This window comes from Neolamprologus brichardi, chromosome 3, assembly GCF_056152115.1.
Source record: "Neolamprologus brichardi isolate AB-2024 chromosome 3, ASM5615211v1, whole genome shotgun sequence".
NCBI classification, from domain to species: Eukaryota; Metazoa; Chordata; class Actinopteri; order Cichliformes; family Cichlidae; genus Neolamprologus; species Neolamprologus brichardi.
The window spans coordinates 20,654,372-20,669,626 of record NC_142106.1 but is presented as its reverse complement, the minus strand read 5'-3'; the positions used below and the strand labels follow the sequence as shown (position 1 = coordinate 20,669,626).

At 39.4% G+C, this 15,255-nt stretch overlaps 1 protein-coding gene across 3 annotated transcripts; it reads right to left on the bottom strand.

The window, feature by feature from the left end:
- Positions 1-5,590: 5,590 nt before the first annotated feature.
- On the bottom strand, positions 5,591-14,981 carry LOC102782977 (uncharacterized). 3 transcript variants are annotated; one of them, XM_087834219.1, is made up of 13 exons: positions 14,719-14,981; positions 13,920-14,189; positions 13,537-13,815; positions 11,993-12,259; positions 8,874-8,984; positions 8,711-8,726; positions 8,542-8,615; positions 8,404-8,454; positions 8,265-8,321; positions 6,925-6,984; positions 6,705-6,758; positions 6,433-6,492; positions 5,591-6,281 (listed from the first exon to the last, which is right to left on the bottom strand). In XM_087834219.1, the coding sequence occupies exons 1-13, from the start codon at positions 14,948-14,950 to the stop codon at positions 6,196-6,198; spliced, it is 1,617 nt and encodes a 538-aa protein (XP_087690345.1). In that variant the 5' UTR covers positions 14,951-14,981; the 3' UTR covers positions 5,591-6,195. The 3 variants fall into 3 exon arrangements, with proteins under 3 accessions (XP_087690345.1, XP_087690350.1, XP_087690355.1); XM_087834224.1 differs by lacking the exon at positions 8,265-8,321; XM_087834229.1 differs by lacking the exons at positions 8,265-8,321; positions 8,404-8,454.
- Between the last annotated feature and the right edge of the window lie 274 nt (positions 14,982-15,255).

Sequence of the window (15,255 nt, the reverse complement as noted above, 5' to 3'; positions counted from 1 at the left end):
GACCCTCATAACATAATGGATCAACAGATCAACACTGACCTCCCTTTACCAGCTGAAAAGGAGGTCAGTGTTGGCCTCACAGGCCTCAGGCCTAACAAAATCTATCTCTGTGTCTCACAAAACCAATATGATTTGCTTTCTAGACCATTTACTTCATCCTGTGCTGACCGTTGTTATGTTTGTAAAATGTAGCTCAACAACAAACATGACTTACTTGATGCTGACAAGTTGAAGGCTTCACTCCACTCTGTTGAAGAATATGAGTCACCTCTGCGTCGACTCTTACACGTGTAGTCTCCACTGCTGGACTCAGAAACATTGAATATCCAGTAATTATTGTGAGTCCACTGTGTGGTCTGGTTGGGTCCTCTCCATCTATACTCCCACTCAGTGGTTTCACCTCCTTCCTGCACCTCACATGTCAGACTGATCGTCTCACCGCTGAATATCTGAGGCCAGCTGGGTCGTCCTTTAACAACAACCTGATTGGAAATTGTTTACACATATTTACAGTTGAGATACAAACAAACAGAAAATCAACAGAAATATTTTAGTATTGAGTTGGTTGATAGTGACGAGTGAATGTACAGTAGTGTAAAAAGTATCCTCCCCTTCCTGATTTCTTATGTCTTGTATTTTCAACTTAAATGTTTCAGATCATCAAACAAATTTAAATATTAAACATAGATAACAAAAGTAAACACAAAATGCAGTTTCTAAATATACTTCTTTATCTTTAAGTATAAAAAAAATCCAAACCTTGTGTGAAAAAGCGATCGCCACCTAAACCTAATACCTGGTTAGGGCGTCCTTGACAGCAACGACCCCGGATTTAGATTCAGTCATTCCAAACTCTTCATTTTGCTTTTTCAATTTTATTTTATTTTTACAGCACCAAATCACAATAACATTTGCCTCAAGGTGCTTTATATTGTAAGGTGAAGACTCTACAATAATACAAAGTAAACAGAGAAAACCCCAACAACTATATAACCCTTATGAGCAACAGTAGGAAGGAAAAACATGCAGAGATTACTGGTGTGATTTGGATCGTTGTCCTGCTGCAGAACCCAAGTGTGCTCCAACTTGAGGTCATGAACGCATGGCTGGACATTCTCCTTCATGGTGTTTTTATAAACAGCAGAATTCATGGCTCCATTTACCACAGCAAGTTTTTCAGGTCCTGGGGCAGCAAAACAGACCTGGACCATCACACTAACACCACCGTAGTTTACTGTTGGTGTTCCATTTCTGAAATGCTGTGTTACCTTTAAACCAAATGTAATAGGACACACACCTTCCAATTAGTTCAACTATTTTCTCAAAGTATTTTCCTAAAAGTCTTGGGGATCATTAAGATTTTTAAAAAAAAAAAATTTGGCAAAACTGAGACGAGCCTTAATTTTCCTCTTTTTGTTGTTGTTGTTGTCTTAGAAATCTGCCATGCAGGCCATTTCTGACTAGTCTCTCTCTTAGGGTGGAGGCATGAACACTGACCTCAACTGAGGCAACTGAGGCCTGACAGACCGACCTTCAGCAGGTCTGGCAGTAATATCAAGGCAGTATATAAGGCCTTGATATGGGAGTGAAACTAAACTCAGCGTTGTAATAAAAAAAATGTGGTTGATCACAGTTAATAATATTATTTAACAAGGTGGGGGCTTTTTCCACACAAGGCCAGGTAGGTCTGGATTTTTCCTCCTTTAACTATAAAACCTTTCAATTAGAATCTTTATTTTCTGTTTACTTGTGTTATCTGTTTCTAATATTACACTAAACTCGATTTATGATCTGAAACATTTAAGTGTGACAAACATACAAAAAATAGGAAATCTGGAGGGTCAAACATTTGTTCACACCACTGCCCATTTCAAATAAAACTTTTCAACTCACAGGTTATCTCAATGGTGACATCACCACTTTTATCAGTGTAGTAAACTGGGTTTCCTCTTCTTCCTCTGCAGTGGTAGATTCCTCCTTGAGATACTCTGATTACTCTGTTTTGTTGATCATCTGTTCTCATTTGATCTTCAGTGTTTTGGTCACGTCTGAACCACTCATATTTCCAGCCAGCAGAGCTCCCCACAGAGCAGTTCAGTGTCACACTGCCCCCTACTGGTATGATAGTTGATCCTGGAGTCAGTGTGGCCCTGGGTTTACCTGCTGTTAGGGGAAAATAAAATATGTATATATATGATCTATTATGAAGTAATAAGAACACAGGTCCTGGCTAAAGATGTTTTTCAAAGCTCCTTCCATGAACACATTAATTAAGTGTACACTCTATTTTATAATTTAGATGAATATTTGAATTATTATATTAAGTATATTATATTTATTGGTCATGGTCACTGAGGACTTACCCAGCACAGTTAGGGAGACAGTATTACTGTTCTTTGTATAATGTGATTTCTTCATATGACCAGAGCACTGGTATTTACCAGAATCAGATGTAGACTTAATTTGTTTTCTGTAATTTTTGTATGTGTTGTACGGGATAAAGGCTCGACCATCCTTGTTGAGTTTGTATTCCCAGTCAGTGCGTTTTCCTTCCTTCATGTCACATTTGAAGCTAACAGTCTCTCCAATGAACATGGTCGAGCTGGGTTCAACAGTTAGCAAAGCATCTAGAATCCAACACAAACACAACATCATTGATCTAAAACACTTTAATGTACTTTACAAAAAAGAATCTGTTCTGACATGTTCATAAACTTATAAATATATTGAGAAATAAAAACAGAAATGGAAAGTGTTTAAGATTGATGCATTAAGATGAATATTTTCTAAATAAATGAACAGTGAAAACTGTTCAGTCACCTTGAGCGTGTCCGCTGCAGAGGAGTGTACAGAGAACTGCAATAAAGGAAGAAACTTCACACATCATCAAACTGAAGACTCACTCAAACATGGCATCAATCAAACACACCTGGTGTTACCAGTGGCTGCTATGATTGGTTTAAATTATATATTCAATGTAAAATTCATCAAATTATCACTGATGAAGAAACAAACCTTTGTTAGATAAACTAAACCAGCGTCAGTGCACTGAAATCTAATCCCGTCAACAACCATGTTGAGAACTAAACATGAACTGAAATGCTGCAATTGACTGAAACTCTGTCATTTTACTAAAACATGTTCATCAGTCAATGAATCAAAGGAAGAAGTGATGCACTCACAGAATAGGCCCAGCTCACAGAGGAAAGTGGGTCCCATCCTCACATCCAGCTGTGACACGTCTGAAAACTTCTACGACTTTGTGTGAAGAGGAAGAAGAAGAAGAAGCACACGAGACGCTGAGAACTGTGAAGAAAACAAAGACTTTAAAACTTCTTCTTCTCTCCACTTCCTTCCTTTTATCACACCCTAACAAACTCTGTCTACAGGATGCTTTGACATGTCTGGTGCTGCAGAAACAAATTAGGGAGATTTTTATGAAACTAAGCAATAATAATCAAGTTGCATCATACAGATGTGAGCTGAGTAGTGAAAGAGACAAAATGAGCAGGTTACATGTCATTTTGTTTCCTTTGTCTGCTCCTCCTCTGCTTGTTGTGTTTGCTAGGAGCTTTGCCACCAATAATAGTTACTCTCACAGATGCTCCATCATGGAAACACATCATTCTGATGGGTTCAAACTGCTGCAGAAAAGTGATTAAAAGCATTAGCAAGCAAGAGAACATACCTTTAGTATTTTCCTCCTGCCATAGATAATCATCCAGTCTTGAATTGCTTCTTATGCATTAAATGCTGTTGCACAAAATCATTAAATTGCTTCAAATATTAAATAAATGCATTTTCATCTAGTTTAGCCTCATAGCTTCAACTATCAGTTGACAAATAGCGGTGTCATACTCACCATAAGCAGATGTTCACATCAGTTAATCCATGCACTCTCTCACACAACAATGAAATCTGTAACTAAAAAAATTACTTTTTCATCTTAATTGATAAAACTGAGCTTTACTAATATAGATTATTCCATTAAACCGCTGTAAAATCTTTTAACTTGTCTTTCCCTTGTGATGTTCTGGTTTCATCATAAATTGATTTACAGGAAACGGACAACTCAGACAGTAACAGAAGTGAGCGTGAGAGGAAGTCGTCCTTTTTCTGAACTTGCCACTGTTGCCTTACACGCCGCAGTAAGTGGGTTTAGAGGTGTGAAACGACAGACATTTCCTGTCTCATTGCCCAAAGCAATAAGACATAAGCAGCAGTTTTATATATAAAAAAAAAATCCCAGCTCGCCCCTGTGGGCGGTCAATCCTTCAAGCTCGGGTCCTCTACCAGAGGCCTGGGAGCTTGAGGGTCCTGTGCAGTATCTTAGCTGTTCCTAGGACTGCGCTCTTCTGGACAGAGATCTCCGATGATGTTTCCGGGATCTGCTGGAGCCACTAGCTAGCTTGGGAGTCACTGCACCTAGTGCTCCGATTACCACTGGGACCACCGTCACCTTCATCCTCCACATCTTCTCAAGCTCTTCTCTGAGCCCTTGGTATTTCTCCAGCTTCTCGTGTTCCTTCTTCCTGATATTGCTGTCATTCGGAACCGCTACATCGATCACTACGGCCGTCTTCTCCTGTTTGTCTACCACCACTATGTCCGGTTGGTTAGCCACCACCATTTTGTCTGTCTGTATCTGGAAGTCCCACAGGATCTTAGCTCAGTCATTCTCCACCACCCTTGGGGGCATTTCCCATTTTGACCTCGGGACTTCCAGGTTATACTCGGCACAGATGTTCCTTGTACACTATGCCGGCCACTTGGTTATGGCGTTCCATGTATGCCCTGCCTGCTAGCATCTTGCACCCTGCTGTTATGTGCTGGATTATCTCAGGGGCATCTTTACACAGCCTGCACCTGGGGTCTTGCCTGGTGTGATAGACCCCAGCCTCTATGGATCTTGTACTCAGAGCTTGTTCCTGTGCTGCCATGATTAGTTGACCGCATTGTTGAACGCTCCTGATCCAGGCTCACGTCAGTACAATGCAAAAGCCAACAAAAAAAGCTGCTGGTTACACAGCTTGACAAGGTCCTGCCACCATTAACAGGACATGGAAACACATGTGAATTTGAGCTGCTACAGTTTCCAACAGGATCCAAGGTGAGTTAAATTAAAAGGAGAGAGATCTCTTTCATGTTTTCATTGCCGTCTGTTTTTGACTTCACTAGGCAAGTCTTAAGACTTAAGATGAAACTGCAAAGTCACAAAAAATCTGACATGAAATATTAGATTTAAAATACTAACAGAAATTTTCAACACTGTATTCTGTGTTGAAAACTATCGCCCCTCCTCCTCTCCCTCAACAAAGTTTGTCCATTTGTGTGGTAGAAAGGGTGTCATACATGTTCAAAGTTATATAAACACTTGAAGGACTCCTCTCAGCATTTATGTACGTATGTAATTTATCAACAAACACAAAACACAAGACTGAAGAATATACTGTATAACATTTATATAATAAAGGTTACATTGTTTAAATGACACACAAAATTAGATAACAGAATAAAAAATTTGATGGCAGCTTACCAAATATGAAATAAATAAATATAAAATGTTATTATGTTTACAAACCCATTTAAAAAAAAACAAGAGGAACAAAAATGCTGATTTGCACAAACAAAGGAAAGATCTGTAAATATAGATGTAACAATACATGTGTGGTGGGGCGTGGTTTACGATGCTGCTGCAGGTGCGATGTACACACCTGCGCGGCGTCTGCAATCACGCCTCGCCGGCTTAAAAGTTCAGAGTTTTGGTTAACGGTGTTGTTGTGGTTGTTGTGTTGAGCTGCAGTGTGTGTGTGTCCAGCAACCGTCAAAGTATTAATACAAGTGATCAAAATTCCACTGGGTCTGCCGTGTATGTTTACAATATGCAGTTCAATAAATGCTTGTGTGAAAGTGGAAAGATCCTGATCCTAACACCACACTATCACTTGCTGCTGCTGCCTATTTTTCAATGAAAGAAAACTTTTCATAAAAAAGTTTAAATCTACTTTTGTCGTTGTTCTTCTTTCTTCCAGTGCTGTTAAATTCAAATAAATAAAATTTTGCTTTTGCTACATTTAGTTGGTTTTGCAGACACATGATCTAGAAGAATCGATGCAGAATTATTCAGTGTTTAAAGGTGATTTGGGACTCCGTTTATCGAGTTAATCATTACAACAACAAATCACAGTATGTAAGCTATTTTATTTCTGTATTACTAAGAGCTGGTTTTGATTTGACTTCAGAATAAACTGCTTCATCAGCTGCTGCAGGGGCTGATTTTCCTGCAAATAAAGAGAATTTTTGATGAGATGACTGCCAGTAACATCTTAATTCAAAGGCTCTCCTATTTATACACTTTTTCTTGGTGTGTATAAAAGTATAAAACAGACAGAAAAATGAAACATTTGCCATTTTTTAGATTACTTTACTTACCTTTATGTATCTTGACTTTGGCTCTGTTGTGGGAGACCTCTGCATACAACAGGCTGTTATCTAAAGAGGACAGACGATGATCAGAAAAGGTTGACTGTCTTTAATTTCCTTTATATTTATATCATTCTGTCATTCAACACCTAAACTACATGAAATGACTGAAGGATGTTCTCTACACTGACTAACATTTCTCAGCATTAGATATTATCTTGGTTGAGTTCATCATTATAGCGATTATCATTATAGTGAGTCTGTTATTTCTGTGCAATTACCAAGAGCTGGTTGTGACTTGACTTCAGAATAAATGACTGCAGAGGCTGATTTTTCTGCAAATAAAGACATTATTAGTCAAAGATGATTGTCAGTAACATCTTAATTCTAAGTCCACACAGCCAGCAGGATGACAATAGCTCAAATCAGCCTTTTAGACCGAGGGGTAAAAAGTGTAAAACAGACAGCAAAGAGAAATGTGTACCTTACTACTTTACTCACCCTTGTTTCTCTTGGCTTTAGCTCTCTTGTGGGAGACCTCTGCATACAACAGGCTCTCATCTAAAGGAGGACAGACAGACGATAAACTAACTTTGGAGTAACTTTGATTTTCTTTATACTGAAATCATTTTGTCATTGAAAACCTAACTCTTCACATGAACTGACTGAGGGAGGTTCTCATCTATTGAAAATGAATTTTTTTGACAGCCCGTTGTTGTCATTATTAAAAATCTGCTTCTTTCACATTGTGCCTACATCAAAAACAGCCAGTGAGCATTCAGATGGGTCTCCTCAGTGATAGATGACCCCTGATATTAGAATCACATGAAACACGGGAAGAATGATGCTGGCTAATCTCATTTAAAATACAGATCTTTGACATGATTGGTCTAAACTGAATGTATTGTCTCTGTCGAGAACAGGATTAAAATGAATCCCGTGATTATAGGTTAAGGTTTATAACCTGCAGCACCTATAAGAACATGAAAACCTTTATGGAAAAAAGTAATTACATTAAATTACACTCTGGAAAAAGGAAAATGGAATCTCTGAAAAGAAAAAACATTTCAGCAAAGGTTTTAAATACTGAAGGAATTGGACTGATTATTAATTGTTCTTTGGTTTATTGTTTTATTGTAAAAGATTCATTGTTCAAATTAAATTAAGGGAACATTCGACTATCACAGTATGAAACATTTTCATTCAAACTTCAGGGATACCTGACTCCATTTCACCTGCTTTGGTGCAACTCAGAATGACAAGAGGTGCACTGAAGAGGAAACAACAACCCCAAAAAGAGAATATTTTTGAGGTGGTGTTCACAGGTCATTGCTCTCTCTTTATCCCCCTGACTGACTTTCCTGTTGCTGTTGTTCAGTCGAGCTGCACATTGCTGTGCTGTGAGTACAAGTCCTAGTAAAGGACATGAGGCCTCATGCTGTGTTCGCAGAGTCTATTTCTAACAGTTTGATCAAAAGCATGCACATGAGGATGGGCCATCCTGGTCTGCCTGTGCAGCCTGATGGTAACGTCTCATAATATCATCAGTTTGCACCAAAGCAGCTGAAATGGACTCACAATGTTTTATGCTTGCTAATTACACTGATTGAAGTCCCTGAATTTTAACTTTTTAAATGTGTTCCACCTTTTTCCACTTTCTTCTCTATTTATTTGTTTATTTGTTGAACAGAGCACATTACAGCGATCAGCTGGTTTCTTGCTTTTTCTTCTTGGAGCAATAACATGAATGAAAATCTAGTTTTTCCTTCATTTGGATACTACTGTCCAATAACAGCATGTACACTAGTGTATTTTATATTGGTAGCAGATTAAATACTCACCTTTCTGAGTGATGTTTTTAAACTCAATCAAAGAATATGTGACATCCCCAGATTCAACTAAAATAGAGTTCAAACATTTACACATACATGAGAATAATCAAAGAGACTGCATACTTATAAACCGCTGTTTATACTTTACCATTTTTTGTGTCATCGTGGTCTTTGACTGATTCATAGAGACAAGCATCACCTAAAACAATTAAAACTCATATACATGGATCTGATCACCTTACAAACAGAAATGTCTAAAGCAGAACTTGTCACTGTTAACACTGACCTTGGTGAGGAGAAGCATGTTGGCTGTCTCGAGCTTCATCCTGGTTGATCGTTTGGTTTATGGTTTGATTTGTGCTGGAACATAAAATGTAGTAAAACAGTGGATTTAATAAGAAACACAGGATGTAATTCTGGTTTGATAAAAAATGAGAGAGAAGATTTAAACAAACCTGGCAAAGCATGAATCTGAAAAACAAAACAGAAAAACACAATCAGATGTTTTTATTGCAAACTGTTCTGGTGCTGTAACGTTACATGCAGCGTTCAGGGTACGTCTGTAGTTCTGAACAATTAGATTATGCTCAGTGTAATATCAGAGAGAAATGGTTTCACCCTTTGACTGTTTGAAGCGACACAACAGCAGAAGAAGAATCAGTAAAAGTCCACAGATGAGTCCAACGATCAACAGAGCAGGAAATGAAGAGTTTCCAGTCCTGGGCACTGCTGAATAAATAAGAAGATTTAATTACATGTAAACAGATTTAAATGTACAACAGGCTTCACATGAAACACACACAAGAGCTGGCACTTTTTACAATACCAGAACTCCTGATCACATCTCCTCCACTCTCATGTTATTTTACATGAGTTTGACGAGCGAAAGAAATTTTTCTCTGTGTAACTTGGAACCAACAGGTTCACCAGGACAGATGTCAGCTGGTGCAGTGTAATATACAATTACTTCGACTATATAGAGGCAGTGCTGAAAGCTAATGGGGGTCCACCCAGTACCAGCAAGGTGTACCTAATAAAATGTCTAGTAGCCTTCTTAATCTCTGAGGTGTCACAGATGTATAAAATCAAGCACGTAGCCTTTACAAACATTTGTGGAAAAATGGGTCCAAAGAAGAGCGAGCTTCCTCTTTATAGAGCCTCTCTAAACTGAAACAGCGTTTTGTCTCAGTGTTTTTACACTTTCAGTAAAGACGGCACTGAACACGCTAAAATTAAAAAGTGTCAGTGTTCACAAGAACGATGGTGATGCAGCCACTGTGAAATCTGCGGTAGTGTTGCAGCTGATAAGGAGCAGATATTCTGAATATTACATAAACATCATACTGAATACTGTCAAACTGGCAACAGCCCTCAATATTCACAGTAAAGCACACAATCTTATTCATCATCATCACTTTATGGGGTATAGTCAAAGGAGCTTGCAAAGAAAAGCGTCTGGACTTCTTTAAGTTACTTGAAGACGTTTCACCTCTCATCCGAGAAGCTTCTTCAGTTCTAAGGTCAAATGGTGGTGAGTCCCAGATATAAACCTGGTGGGAGTGTCCCCCCCACCGAGGGACAAAAGGACCCCCTGATGATCCTCTAATCGCCTGAGCCAAGGTGTGGAACTGGGTGTGGGTCCCAATCAGCCAGAGTTTCGGGTGAGTTCATTGTGAAACCTGGCCCTACCTTATCATGCGAATTCCTGAGGTCAGATGGCCCAGGGTGTGAGTGGGCGTTAAGGCGTCTGGGAGGGAACTCAAAACTGGATTATAGATGGCAGAGAGTTGGTGTCGTAAACCACCGCCTCTGTTCAAAGATGGTCGCTCACAGTGGACATAGATGGCTTCTTTCACTCCTCTTTCAAACCATCTGTCTTCTCTGTCCAAAATGTGAACATTGGCATCCTCGAAAGAGTGTCCTTTATCCTTAAAATGCAGATGGACAGCTGAGTCTTGTCCTGTGGAGGTGGCTCTTCTGTGTTGTGCCATGCGCTTGTGAAGTGGCTGTTTGGTCTCTCCAATGTAGAGGTCTGGGCATTCCTCGCTGCACTGTACGGCATACACCACATTGTTAAGTCTGTGTTTTGGCGTTTTGTCTTTCGGGTTTTGTCTTTCAGGCTTAGAGGGAACATGTTCCCTCTAAGCCTGAAGGGAAAAAGAAGGAACACACACATGTAAAGGAAGCACTCAAAACGTGCGGCTATCCTAAATGGGCGTTTTTAAAGTCAGCAAAGAGGCACAGAAAAGAAGATCAGACACCAGCGAGGGAGGATAAGAAGGACAGACGCAACAACATTATCATCCCCTATGTAGCCGGTGTATCAGAGAAACTCAGGAGGGTTTTCTCCAAGCATGACATCCCAGTGTACTTCAGACCCAGCAACACACTCAGACAAAAACTGGTTCACCCGAAAGACAAAACGCCAAAACACAGACTTAACAATGTGGTGTATGCCGTACAGTGCAGCGAGGAATGCCCAGACCTCTACATTGGAGAGACCAAACAGCCACTTCACAAGCGCATGGCACAACACAGAAGAGCCACCTCCACAGGACAAGACTCAGCTGTCCATCTACATCGTAAGGATAAAGGACACTCTTTCGAGGATGCCAATGTTCACATTTTGGACAGAGAGGACAGATGGTTTGAAAGAGGAGTGAAAGAAGCCATCTATGTCCACTGTGAGCGACCATCTTTGAACAGAGGCGGTGGTTTACGACACCAACTCTCTGCCATCTATAATCCAGTTTTGAGATCCCCTCCCAGACGCCTTAACGCCCACTCACATCCTGGGCCATCTGAACTCAGGAATTCGCATGATAAGGTGGGGCCAGGTTTCACAATGAACTCACCCGAAACTCTGGCTGATTGGGACCCACACCCAGTTCCACACCTTGGCTCAGGCGATTAGAGGATCATCAGGGGGTCCTTTTGTCCCTTTGTGGGGGGACACTCCCACTAGGGTTATATCTGGGACTCTCCACCATTTGACCTTAGAACTGAAGAAGCCTCTCGGATGAGAGGTGAAACGTCTTCAAGTAACTTAAAGAAGTCCAGACGCTTTTCTTTGCAAGCTCCTTTGACTACGATGACCTGGATGACTGAGAACCTTCACAGACTTTATGGGGTATAGTTGGCAGCTTGGACACTTGTATTTATGATTACGATAACTCGGGAACTCATCATCTACTAATAATCTCAGATAAGTTCAAATCTCAGTGACCTCGAGGTCAAAGTTAGAGGTCAGATTTTCTAAAAAAAATTTGTGAACTTGAGAAGGAAATCACTTATGTTTAAGCTTACTTGCATGTACCAGGAAGCTGAGGGGCTGCACGACCATGGTGACTGAGATCAAATATGTGTGTGTTTTATTTATGTTATCAGCTGGAAGTAAATTTCCACGAGACTTTTAAATAGGGATGATGTAGTTTTGTCAGTATTTGTTTTATACATTTAAAAGTTTCCAAAGTGCTTTTATAGACACATGTGATGTTTGTGTATTTCATCATCTTACTGGGGTGATGTGACTAGAGCTCAACAATGACCTTTGAACTATTCATTACGCAAAGTGTCTGACAAACTATAAGGCTACCTCAGGTGCAGCTCTGGGTCTCGCAAAAAAAAGTAACATACTTTGTAGACCATTGAATTGTTCCTGTGCTGACCATTGTTACGTTTGTAAAATGGAGCTCAACAACAAACATGACAAACAAAACTAAAACGACTGAACTCACAGGTTATCTTAATGGTGACATCATCACTTTTATCAGTGTAGTAAACTGGGTTTCCTCTTCTTCCTCTGCAGTGGTAGATTCCTCTTTCAGATACTCTGATTACTCTGTTTTGTTGATCATCTGTTCTCATTTGATCTTCAGTGTTTGGGTCACGTCTGAACCACTCATATTTCCAGCCAGCAGAGCTCCCCACAGAGCAGTTCAGCATCACACTGCCCCCTACTGGTATGATAGTTGATCCTGGAGTCAGTGTGGCCCTGGGTTTACCTGAGGTAAGGAAAAAGAGGAAGAAAAGAAAAAAACATGGATAAAAGACCATTTCATTTTTGTGTGAGAAAAGTAAAATTATTGTAAAATGATACATTTTAATAACAACATCATTTGAAAAAAATACTCTCTATTTCATCAATTGGATGAGTTTGAACAGGCATCACAAATTAATCGTTAAAGCATCCCAGCAGTGTTAATACTGGTCTCGTCCACTTCCTCCTCTCACACAGCTCTGTAATGCATTTCCATTTATAAACTAGTCCTTTCCCTTTCTGCATCAAGCCTTCCTGCTCCCAACAAAAACAGATTCATCAGAAGATTCTCGCTAATGTGAGACTCAGACGTCAGACCACACAGGAGCAGATCATCATAGCTGCACAGACAAATCTCTACTGCAGCAGTTTAATTATGAGACTTCTAACTTTTCATTTCTTTAATTCACACCTTCAAACTTTAATACCAGATAAAAGTTTGCTTTTATTTGGTATTAGTTAATCTTCTTTCAACACCATCAGAAGAAATCAAACATTTCACACATCACTGCATTAATAAAACAAACTCATCCATCATTCCAGAGATAAAATGTATAAAAACATGTAATCCATGAAGAAAATCCCTTCAAACAGTTCAGCCCCCTGTGGAGGAAAAATGTCTGTCGCAGTCGTAAAATGTTGTTTCCACATTAGAGATGTGTTCACATTCACAGCATACAGCAGAAACTATGTTCACATCACTGGGCTCTCTACACCATTTCAGCTGCACAGACGTCACAGAGTCACCATCTCTGTTTCTAGGCTGCCACAATAAACCAGCTCAACAATGAAAACATTAGATTTCTGTTTGTAGCTCCATCAGTCACCATGACAACATCTCCATCTGAAATATTACAACAAACCTTTTCTCCACCTACTCATCTCTGTCTAACTTCCTACAAGCCTCACTGCTCTTTCTTACACACACAAACTTTACAATGAAATGACCTCAGCGTCTGTTTACAATCAGGTATCAGACCAAATGTCTGTTTGTCCATAATAAACTGTCGCCCCCCTCAGCGCCTATTAGTGCTTGAAAAGGATCAGTCTGAGTATGATGACTGGGGTTGGTGAGGGTGGTAGTGATGACATGGTAATAACAATATTTGGATGTTTTTCTTTAGTCCCATACGTCCAATAGATTTAAAACTGTCTATAATGAGGCTACTATCAGGTTGATCTCATCCTGTGCTGATCATTGTTGTGTTTGTAAAATGAAGCTCATCAACAAACATGACTTACTTGATACTGACAAGTTGAAGGCTTCACTCCACATTGTTGAAGAATATGAGTCATCTCTGTGTCGACTCTTACACGTGTAGTCTCCACTGCTGGACTCAGAAACATTGAATATCCAGTAATTATTGTGAGTCCACTGTGTGGTCTGGTTGGGTCCTCTCCATCTATACTCCCACTCAGTGGTTTCACCTCCTTCCTGCACCTCACATGTCAGACTGATCGTCTCACCGCTGAATATCTGAGGCCAGCTGGGTCGTCCTTTAACAACAACCTGATTGGAAACTGTTTATTAACAGTTAAGATACAAACAGAAACATCAGCTCAGCAGAGAAAACTTAACACTGTGTGTCTGAATGTGAATTTTAAACTAAAATGACTGAACTCACAGGTTATCTTAATGGTGACATCATCACTTTTATCAGTGTAGTAAACTGGGTTTCCTCTTCTTCCTCTGCAGTGGTAGATTCCTCCTTGAGATACTCTGATTACTCTGTTTTGTTGATCATCTGTTCTCATTTGATCTTCAGTGTTTTGGTCACGTCTGAACCACTCATATTTCCAGCCAGCAGAGCTCCCCACAGAGCAGTTCAGCGTCACACTGCCCCCTACTGGTATGATAGTTGATCCTGGAGTCAGTGTGGCCCTGGGTTTACCTGCTGTTAGGAAAAAAGGGGAAATGCATTATTCATTATGAACTTGTACAAATATAGAAAAGGGGAATTTAAAAATTTGGTTTAATGTGGTGAAACTTTCCACCCACATTCCTCTTTATCATATTTTTCTATTTATTTTCTCTCTGTGTTCTTTGATTTTCTTCTCGTGTCTTTCTCAACATGTTGATATTGTTTTTGTAACTAAATAATTACAGTATAAATGTTTTTCTGACCTGAAAAAGTCACACTAATGTAAACTATCACAGGTCACTGCTGAAGGACACACAATGATGGTTTCAGAGCTCTGTGTGGTTTTTGGTTTAAATAACAGAAACATCAGTCACCTTAAACTTTTCATGTTTCTTCTATTTCTTTGTTTTAAAGTTTAGAGTCTGTGAGTATTTTATCACTGTGTGTACTGTGAGTGATGTAACAGGTAAAATCAGTTTCCTGGTTAAAGTTTATGCTTTAAAGCAACAGAAACAAGTTTCCATGACAACATTATTTAGTGCACATGTCACTGACGACTTACCCTTCACAGTTACAGAGACAGTGTTACTGTTCTTTGTTTTCTGGTATCTCTTGTTGTCAGCAGAGCAGCTGTATTTACCACTCTGAACTGTAGATGCAATTTTTATACTGAGGTCTTTGTTTGTGTTGGACTTTAAAATTTCTCGACCATCCTTGTTGAGTTTGTATTCCCAGTCAGTGCGTTTTCCTTCCTTCATGTCACATTTGAAGCTAACAGTCTCTCCAATGAACATGGTCGAGCTGGGTTCAACAGTTAGCAAAGCATCTAGAATCCAACACAAACACAACATCATTGATCTAAAACACTTTAATGTACTTTACAAAAAAGAATCTGTTCTGACATGTTCATAAACTTATAAATATATTGAGAAATAAAAACAGAAATGGAAAGTGTTTAAGATTGATGCATTAAGATGAATATTTACTAAATAAATGAACAGTGAAAACTGTTCAGTCACCTTTCGCGTGTCCGCTGCAGAGGAGTGTACAGAGAACTGCAATAAAGGAAGAAACTTCACACATCATCAAACTGAAGACT

Coding starts and splice junctions, on each gene's coding strand:
- LOC102782977 (XM_087834219.1), bottom strand. CDS start 14,950: ATGTTCATTGGAGAGACTGTTAGCTTCAAATGTGACATGAAGGAAGGA. Junction 8,322..8,403: donor CCACGATGACACAAAAAATG/GTAAAGTATAAA, acceptor ACTCTATTTTAG/TTGAATCTGGGGATGTCACA. Junction 6,759..6,924: donor TAAAGCCAAGAGAAACAAGG/GTGAGTAAAGTA, acceptor CTTTATTTGCAG/AAAAATCAGCCTCTGCAGTC.